This window comes from Bison bison, unplaced genomic scaffold (assembly GCF_000754665.1).
Source record: "Bison bison bison isolate TAMUID 2011002044 unplaced genomic scaffold, Bison_UMD1.0 scf7180017864174, whole genome shotgun sequence".
NCBI lineage: Eukaryota > Metazoa > Chordata > Mammalia > Artiodactyla > Bovidae > Bison > Bison bison.
This window is the reverse complement of record NW_011494746.1, coordinates 1,713,001-1,723,279: the sequence shown is the minus strand read 5'-3', so window position 1 is coordinate 1,723,279 and position 10,279 is coordinate 1,713,001. Positions and strand designations below refer to the sequence as shown.

General features: G+C 39.0%; 1 protein-coding gene across 2 annotated transcripts in view; it reads left to right on the top strand.

Annotated features, from left to right (window-relative positions):
* The first annotated feature begins 112 nt into the window (after positions 1 to 112).
* Positions 113 to 10,279, top strand: part of MAP4K5 (mitogen-activated protein kinase kinase kinase kinase 5) — a 126,672-nt gene continuing 116,505 nt past the window's right edge. For both annotated transcript variants that reach the window (XM_010842254.1, XM_010842253.1), the window contains exon 1: positions 113 to 315. In XM_010842254.1, the coding sequence (XP_010840556.1) occupies positions 208 to 315 (108 nt within the window). In that variant the 5' untranslated portion in view covers positions 113 to 207. The remainder of the gene's footprint in view (positions 316 to 10,279) is intronic.

The window sequence follows — 10,279 nt, the reverse complement described above, 5'->3', positions numbered from 1 at the left end:
GGGACTCTTCCAGGCCGGCTGGTCCGCGGTCCCCGGACGGGCGGAAGGGAAGGGGTTGGGCCGCTCGGGATTGTAGCCTCTGCTTGTCCCTCGTGCAGGCGGAGTTGCGGGCAGAGGCTCCATGTTGGGAAGCGGCGCCTCTCGTCCTCGTTAGCGGGAATCGGGGCGCCGCGGGCAGAGCCGGCGGGGGCCGGGCCCTGAGTGAAGATGGAGGCCCCTCTTCGGCCTGGGGCCGACATCCTGAGGCGTAACCCGCAGCAGGACTACGAGCTCGTTCAGAGGGTCGGCAGCGGCACCTACGGGGACGTCTATAAGGTGAGGCAGGCCGGACTCTTTTCCTGCGGTCAGCTGGCTTCCTGGAATAGGCCACTTTCTGGGGAGTATGAGGAGGGGGCAGGATGCTTTTATTGTTGCATTTCGGAGATGCCGCGGCCGTGGTTCCGTGTCCTCGGTTTCAGGGCACCTTCTATTCACTGCTTGCTCTAATCGCTCCAACAAGCAGAACTAATCACACCTTTGCAAACTACCTTTGTACTGTTTTTGTGGTATAAAGGCTTTTTTCATGCTTATTTATGGTATCCAGGGGAATTCGAATCTGCTTACGGAGTTGCACTTGAAAATGTTCTTGTCTTAGCGTGGAAAAATGCTTCCTGGAAGTCGGGAGACCAGAAAGTATATTGACATTCCGACATTTGCATAAGAAAACTTTTTGATGGATAATCGTGGTTTAAAAAGTCCTGTGAAATCCCTCCTCTCAGTTTTATCTGCAAGCAGTCTAAAAAGTGGCTTGGGCACAGACATTATCATGTGTAGAACAATGCTTTTCCCGGCAGAAGTTTCATTATTTGTATCAGGTGATTCCTTTTTCTACTTTAGCAGTTCCTCTCTTTGGAATTTATAACATCCCATGACCAAGAGTGGTTAAGAGCTGCTGTCCTTTTAATTGTACTTGTTTGCTTTATTTGGAAGGAAAGATGAGGATGTTACTCTCAATTTGAGATCTGAAAAAACATAGAGACGCAAACCCAGTTCCCTAAGTTCACTGAGTTCGTGAAGGATCAAGATGAAAGAGATTGTTTCAGATTGTCTATGCTTTTTGTTTTCTGTTTCAAAAAGGGATCTCTACTGCAACTCATGTGGATATATTGAGGGAAATTTTCTTGGATTTGGAACAGCTTTGTTTATTGGATTTAATCATATTATGTATGCCATTATTCCAAGTAACACTCCTGCTTGTACTTGAAACTGGCCTTGTGTTATACGGTTAATTAACCAGTAGAATCCTCTGGGGTATGTTGTTTTGCACAGGTGGTAATATGGAAGAAAATCATCTTTTCTTCCTAACTTCTGTTTTTGTTAATATCCTCCCTATTAATAGTAACAATCTGAGGTTGTGTTAAGAAGCTCTAACATTTTGATTCTATTGAGATGAAAAGTAAAGGGTAGGATTTTTATTTAAACAAGCATTTGCATCTTCTGTACTAGGTACTGTTCTGTATGGGATGTTGAATTGAAAGGAAGGTTCCAGCTTTTGCCTTGTGAATAATTTTAATTCAAAGTGGATAATTATAATAGAATCCAGAATCCTCTTTATATAGAATTAGATATATAATAAACAAGTTAACTCATGTTTATTCATGATTAGCCATTTTATGGAATGATCTTTAAAAACTTGAAATTCCTATTTGCTTTCTCAGTCCCGCATTTTAGTCATCTTCTTTTTATGATTCACTATGTATTACTAGTTAATGTTAATCATACAGTTGTTCACCATCAATTCAGCTCATGTTAATAATACAGTAATCTGAATTCCAGTTCTTGTATATTTTCTCTCCTTCCTACTACAAGAACATTTAAAGTGTTCCCCACAGAAATCCCAAGACTTTCACCATTTTTCTTTATAAATATAACAACTAAAGCAGTTATCTGGAGCGGGGTTTTATCCTTGCCAGGGAAAGCAAAAGGTTATATTAAAGGGGCAGCTAAGATTACTTTTTACCCTGGTGCCTCCCTGCCCTATCTCTCTTCTACAGTTCCTAAACAGAGGATCAAAGACTGAATATTTATCATACAGCACCTTCAACCTCCCACCTCACACATGATCCCCTTCTCTCATATTCATGCTCCCTCATTTTATGTGTACATTCATGCCACAGCAAGCCAGTTGCTGATTCCTAAACATCCTCAAAATCCTGGTTCCATGTCTTTTGTTTTCCTTTGTTCTAATTACCCGGGATCACCTCCCTCCTAAATTTCCAACTGTTATTATCCTAACTGTCCAGGAAAGCCTTACTCCAATGCTCTTCCAGGAGGCCCTAGACAGACCTTCCCCACTATCTCTCTGGCCTCATTTATTACTCTTCCCCCTCCTTCATTGTCTTCTAGCAACACCGGCCTGCTTGCTCTTTCTTAAACAGAATGTACATCTTCCTACCTTTGTGCCTTTGTTCTGGCTATCCCTGCTGCTCAGAATGGCTTTCCTCAGATAGCCGCATGGCTTGCTCCCTTCCCTCCTTGCTTTTATACCCTCTCAATCTTTTTTTCCTACTTCTTTTCTCTTTGCACTTATTACTCTAATGTTTTACTTATTTTTTCCTTGTTTGTTATCTATCTCAATCCACGAACATACTCCCTGAGGGCAGGAATTTTATCTGTTTTACTCACTGCTCTGTCTCTAATAGTACCTAGAATTGTGCCTGGCACAGAATAAGTACTTTCTGAAACTGATGAACGAATGACTATCAATAATTCTGTCCCCTACTTCTTTGGGCTTATGCTTTTGACATCACAACACTTAAGTTAACATTCAATACTCTATATATTCTTGTAATGCCAATTGTATCCTGCATATGTATTTTTATTACAAATTTCAATTACTTGAGTTCCCTAGGAAAAATATTTCTGGAAAACTATTTCATAGCATATCCATTGTCAATATTTTAAAACCTACAGAATTTTAAGTCTGTGTATTTACTCCTTGATATGCCTAAAAACATGTAACATTCAAACTGTAGCATTGAAGTTTTTAACTCAGAGCATTTAATTTTATTATTTATCACTGTGTTTAGGATGAGCTGAAAATCCTAGGAAGTTTTAGAAGAATTTCAGTCTGTGATGTAAACTAGCAAAATAATTACAGTGAAGCACTGGGAAGTGCAGAGTCTTAAACCACTGGACCTCCAGGAAAGTTCTTTATTTCTTTTTCTATCTTATGGACCTGGAGCTTTGAAAGTACCACAGCTTTGAGATTTTTTGGTGAATTATTTTTGTTCTTCAGAGGCACAGATCCCCTCTGAAGCTCCTGTCTTTCTTGAGAATCCCCAGGAGGGCAGAACTCAAACTGGCTATTCCTGGGTTGAAAGAAGACTATTACAAAGATTCTTTTAAATAAATGGGTTAGATTATTGAAGGTGAAAGCAGGAAATAGTGGAGGGGAAAGAAACACAAGGAGAAAAGAAATGTGGTGGAAGATGTATGAGAGATTAAATTTCAAGTAAGCAAATTTTATTTATAATTAACATTAATTTTAAAATCTTCCAACAGAAGGAGGAAGCCTGGAGAGATAGTGTCTCTGCTACCTTCTGTCCATAGTGATCTAGACAATTGTCATGATACAGTTTACAACTAACAGTACAAGTCATTTGGGTAGGTTGCCTTTATCCAAATATTTGTATGAAAGTTGTTCCCAACCTAGGTTACAGAGAAGTGTTAGTAATCTTTTTTATGGGTTATAAATTTAGAGTGGGTTGATCTCATGTATTCTTTTCTAACCTGTATTGCTTTTTCTGATTGATTATAAAAGTGTGATATATTTAGCTCCAGGAGGACAGGAACAAATGTCTTCTGCTCATTACTGTACAGTAGCAGACAGACAGATGCTCAATAAATATTTGTTGAATGATATTAGTTGTATAAATTAACTGGAGATAAGTAGTTGATAATTTAATATTAATAGTTTATTTCAGGCATTTTTCCTAAAAGTTTTCAAACCAATATGTTTTAAACATGGCTTTTATAAAATTGATATCATGATGTATTTTTTTTTCTACTTGATTGGAATAGCCAGCATTTTCCCTGATCTTTAAATTGTTGTTATTTATCCACCAAGTTGTGTCCCACACTTTTGCAACCCCATGGACTGTAGACCACCAGGCTCCTCTGTGCATGGGATTTCCCAGGCAAGAATGCTGGAGTGAGTTGCCATTTCCTTCTCCAGGGGATCTTCCCGACCCAGGGATTGAAATCACATCTCCTGCATTGACAGGTGGACTAAATGAGCCCTGGCTTTTAAATAGTCTTCAAAAATACCCCTTTAAAAGATCCATGTAAAAAATCCTTTAGTTAATGATTGTAAGTTTCTCATTGTTGTTTTTAATTTTTACAACTTAAAATGTTATAATTTGTGTAGAAATCTTTGTCACATTACTTTTGTGTGTTCTCTGGGTGCTGGATGAACTGGGTCCGCTGTAATGAATCCCTCTTTTATATATACCCTCCCTCTCTCTTCCCCAAGCCAGAAGTCACAATTCTAGAGTGACTTTAGATACTTTAAAGCTTACCCCAGGATCTCATTTTATAAAAACAAAGCTTGATACATCACAACCCTTCTGTAGATATTCATTTATTCAAGAAATACTTCTTTCTGTTTATTTAGGAAATATTTGTTTTTTTTTTCTGTTGAGTGCCAACTGTATGGTATGGTATGGGGATGCACACATGAAAAAGTACACTATCAACAGTAACTCATAATTTAGTCAGGAAAGCAGACATGTAAGCAGTCATAATTTGGTAAATGCCAGAATAGAAGTGAAGTGGGAGAAATGCTCAACTTTGTGTTTTTTTCTGTGGGGACTAGGGAAAGGAGAAGAGGATAGAGAGCTATGATGTGAACCAGGGAAGATTAAAAAGAGTGGGGACGTTAACTGGATTTTAAAAGAATTCAGGGTGATTTCTAGGTGAACAAATGGGAAAGAAATTGTAGGCTGTGGAAACAGTGTGTGCAAATGCCTAGTGGCTTGAAAACCATGATAAATCTCAAGGGATCTGCATCTGCTTTCCAAGTTTGGTTTGACCAAACCTGGCAGAGACTCCATAGATGGGGAGTGCAAGCTATTTACTAGCAGACAGGGCTTCCCTGGTGGCTCAGATGGTAAAGTGTCTGCCTGCAATATGGAAGACCTGGGTTTGATCTCTGGGTCGGGAAGATCCCCTGGAGAAGGAAATGGCAACCCACTCTAGTACTCTTGCCTGGAAAATTACATGGATGAAGCCTGGTAGGCTCAGTCCATGGAGTCGCAGAGTTGACTGAATGACTTCACTCAGTCATTCACTGGCAGACAAGGACCAGATAATGGACCTTGTATGTCATAGCAAAGAATTTGGACTTCTTCCTGTAAACTGAAGAAACACTTGAGGAGGGAAGCTCTCATAGTGTAGAGGCTGGATTAGACAAAGTTTCTGAAAGTATAGAGACCAGTTACTGAATAATCTAGATTAAAGTTTATGCAAGATGAAATTTAGGCACTGGTATTAGAGATGAAAGGAAATGATAGATTTGCATTGTATTTAGATGATCAAAATTACCTGGTGATCAGTGAGGGAAAAACAGGTAGCCAGTCACATTTAGAATTTCTGCTTGGATGACTGCATTGGTATCACCAATAAAATTAGGAAATACCAGATTTGTGGGTTCTGGATCTTGTGTTTGGTTTTGGACGTATGACGGTACATAGGTGATTATGTCCTACAGATGGTAGAAAATGCAGCTCTGGCCTTAAGAGAGCTGAATCGGGGATACAGGTTTGGGAGTCACTGTCACTTTATGGGATGGTACCTGTGTAGTACAGGTGAGTTTATCTAGAAGATTACATTTGTAAGAGAGCTGAGGAAAGGCAGTAGTCTTAGAATTAGAAGAAAATAATATGTTGAAGGTGTCTGAGAAGAAACAAAAAGTTATAAGAAAGTTCTTTCCATAGAAATCAAGGAGTTTCAAGAACTCATCTCTATCATCCTGAGTCTATTCTTGTTTCTTTCAGCTCTAATTGTGATAAGGCAAATGTTTTCATCTTCCAGAAAATTTAAATCTGAGGTTTTGTGTCATTTCTTTTTATTCTCCTTGTCCACAGATTAAAGTTTTAGAATAATATGGCTTTTAAGGACTGTCTCTCCTGACACTGAATTTCCTTCCATTCTTTATATGCACTCTACTCTGTCCATCAGTTTTTGCAGGTACTATTTCCTTTTCCTAAAACATCCTTCCTCTTGTCTTTCATCTCTCTATCTTCTACTGTTTGCGTTTCTCTTTAAACATTGCATTTCAGGGAAGCCTTTTCTGTCCCTTAGATAAAGTCGTATCTGTCTGCAGTAACTTCTTAAATAATACTTATCATTTGTCACTCATCTTTGTTGCTGTCAGTGTTCCTCTTCTGCTCAAAGTGCAAGTCTAGAAATTGTGTTTACCACTGAATCAGCTAACCTGACATAGTGCTTAGCATATATGTAAGTGCTCAATAAAAATGTTTTGAAGGTGTGAGCGACATAGTGGTCATTTGAGTAAGGAATCAGAAAGGTTCATTCAGAGCGGAAGAGTTGAGATGTGAATGGTCAGTAAGGAAGTAGGGGGATGTAGAACACTTTTTGAAGCAGCTTAGCTATGAAGGGAAAAGGAAATGAGATGCAGATGTTTCTTCCACTGTTTCTGTTTTTTTTTTTTTTCCTTCCATTGAGTCTGATTACAGTTTTTTAGTTATTATTCTTTAAACTTCTCTTATCACCCAATTGACCCAGGAGTGTTGTGAGTTTAGAGAAGGAATTTGACTAAGAAGGCAGTCAAGACAGAATTTGGGAGGAATTGAAAATTTAGAAAGATTACATGCGAAAACTTAGGTTGAAATTGTTGGGGATCAAAAGGTAGGGGAAAATTTTAAACCTCCTTCTCTACCTTTCTTTTTCCTTCCTCTTTTCTTCTCTTCTCTGAAATAGAGTCTCCCTTGATTGTCCCAGTTGTTCCCTATGGGTATGGTAGGATGAGGCACATTGATGAATGGGGAGCTAGAATGGAGCTGGGAAATGACAGGGTGGAAAAGGGTAAAGATTCAACCAGTGTTTATAGAGGGCCTCTTATGTGCCAGACACTGTTCTGGGGTCTTGGAATATACCAGTGAGCAGTGCAGACAAAGATTGTTGCCTTCATGGAAGTTACATTGTAGGGGAAAGAGAGAGTGAATAAACTATAAGCATAATAAATAAGTTGTGTAGGATGTGAGAAGGTGGCTAAAGATGTGGAAAGAAGAAAAAGCTGAACAAGTTAAGGGGTTCAGGGTTGCCAGGGTGAGATCGGGAAGGTAGGTTGAGAAATGATATTAGGATGAGCATTGTGGGCCACATTGAGAAGGTTCAGTCAGTTCAGTTCAGTTCAGTTCAGTCGCTCAGTCTTGTCTGACTCTTTGTGACCCCATGAATTGCAGCACACCAGGCCTCCCTGTCCATCACCAACTCCCGGAGTTCACTCAAACTCACGTCCATCGAGTTGGTGATGCCATCCAGCCATCTCATCCTCTGTCGTCCCCTTCTCCTCCTGCCCCCAGTCCCTCCCAGCATCAGAGTCTTTTCCAGTGAGTCAACTCTTCACATGAGGTGGCCAAAGTACTGGAGTTTTCAGCTTTAGCATCATTCCTTCCAAAGAATACCCAGGACCGATCTCCTTTAGAATGGACTGGTTGGATCTCCTTGCAGTCCAAGGGACTCTCAAGAGTCTTCTCCAACACCACAGTTCAAAAGCATCAATTCTTTGGTGCTCAGCTTTCTTCACAGTCCAACTCTCACATCCATACATGACCACTGGCAAAACCATAGCCTTGACTAGACGGACCTTTGTTGGCAAAGTAATGTCTCTGCTTTTCAATATGCTATCTAGGTTGGTCATAACTTTCCTTCCAAGGAGTAAGCATCTTTTAATTTCATGGCTGCAATCACAAGGTTAGGTTTGAGTAAAAGACTTTAGGCAAATAAGGAGTTGGCCAAACTGATATCTGGGTAATCAGAGGAAGCCTTAAATATCTCTCTATCTTACTGAATCACCTAACCCTATCTCTTACAGCTAAATTGTAAGCTTAGTGTTAGGAGTTAGAACTGAGACACCATCATTGCCATCATTGCATCTCATTGGCGGGTGCAGGAATACAAGTCATTGTGATTTTAATTAAGTTCAGCAGTTGTATATAACTTACCCATTTCTTATCTTCCCTGGTCATTTTTTAATGCGTGATTTTGAAAATAAAAGATGTGTGTCTGCTCCTACTATCTTTCCCCGCTGGTGTTCTCTAATCTTTAAATGCTAATAAAATAGACATGGCTGATGGCTCCAAATCTGAAGGTGATAGAGGATGGACATATTAATATATTCTGCCTGTTATTTCTCTGACATTTGCTATCAAAACAATCACTCACTTAAAAAAAAAAAAACTAACAGTACATGTGAATATACTATCCTTTCTGTAACCTGGTAATCTGACATAAGAGATTGTTGGGTTGTTATGTTAGGGTGAGAGACATTGAATAACTTGCAAAAATAGGTTAACAGCAGGAAATGAGAATCTATTTAAAATGATGTTTTTTATTAAGCTAGTGGATATCTTATTAAAAGTTACTTAATTTGATGTTATTTTAAATACTGTGTAAGGTTACTATTAAAATAACATGTTTTATTCAGATGAAGTGTTCTATTATGGATGTTTACTGTTTTGTAAATGGTTTAGTTAAACTATTTTGTATTTATTTTTCTTACTGTGTAGAAGTAGATTTATGTTATGACTGCCTAAAAAAGATCATGGTTCTGATGGTGGATGTGAAGGTTAGGATCATGGTTAGAGGCAAATGATTTTAAAATTCCTTTCTACTTTCATAGAAATGTTGCAAAAACAATAAAAGTCTTTAAAATACTTTCAACATTGTGAAAATAGACATAAAACAGTGCTATCAGTGGTGCAGGTATATAAATTTCAGTTCCAAAATTAACATTTAGATAGAGCCTAAGCCTTAGGCTTATAATGCATCTAGTGTTCTTATTATTTTTATTTCATAGCTTCAATATTTTCATTTTAACCATCATTTCCAGTGTTTTTGATGAAGACAAATGTGATAGAATATAGATCAACTTATTAGTAGATTCTTAGTGCAAAGGAACAGAGGAAAACAATAGAATGGGAAAGACTAGAGATCTCTTCAAGAAAATTAGAAATACCAAGGGAACATTTCATGCAAAGGTGGGCTCATAAAGGACAGAAATGGTATGAACCTAACAGAAGCAGAAGATGTTAAGAAGAGGTGGCAAGAATACACAGAACTATACAAAACAGGTCTTAACGACCCAGATAATCACAATGGTGTGATCTCTCACCTAGAGCCAGACATCCTGGAACGCGAAGTCAAGTGGGCCTTAGAAAGCATCACTATGAACAAAGCTAATGGAGGTGACGGAATTCCAGTTGAGCTATTTCAAATCCTGAAAGATGATGTTGTGAAAGTGCTGCACTCAATGTGCCACCAAATCTGGAAAACTCAGCAGTGGCCACAGGAGTGGAAAAGGTCAGTTTTCATTCCAATCCCAAAGAAAAGCAATGCCAAAGAATGCTCAAACTACCACACAATTGCACTTATCTCACACACTAGCAAAGTAATGCTCAAAATTCTCCAAGCCAGGACTCAACAGTACATGAACTGTGAACTTCCAGATGTTCAAGCTGAATTTAGAAAAAGCAGAGGAACCAGAGGTCAAATTGCCAGCATCTGTTGGATTATAGAAAAAGCAAGAGAATTCCAAAAAAACATGTATTTCTGCTTTATTGACTATGCCAAAGCCTTTGACTGTGTGGATCACCACAAACTGTGGAAAATTCTGAAAGAGATGGGAATACCAGACCACCTGACCTGCCTCCTGAGAAATCTGTAGGCAGGTCAGGAAGCAACACTTAGAAATGGACATGGAACAACAGACTGGTTCCAAAGAGGGAAAGGAGTACATCAAGGCTGTATACTGTCACCCTGCTTATTTAACTTATATGCAGAGTACATCATGAGAAACGCTGGGCTGGAAGAAGCACAAGCTGGGATCAAGATTGCCGGGAGAAATATCAATAACCTCAGATATGCAGATGACACTACCCTTATGGCAGAAAGTGAAGAAGAACTAAAGAGCCTCTTGATGAAAGTGAAAGAGGAGAGTTGAAAAAGTTGGCTTAAAGCTCAACATTCAGAAAACAAATATCATGGCATCTGGTCC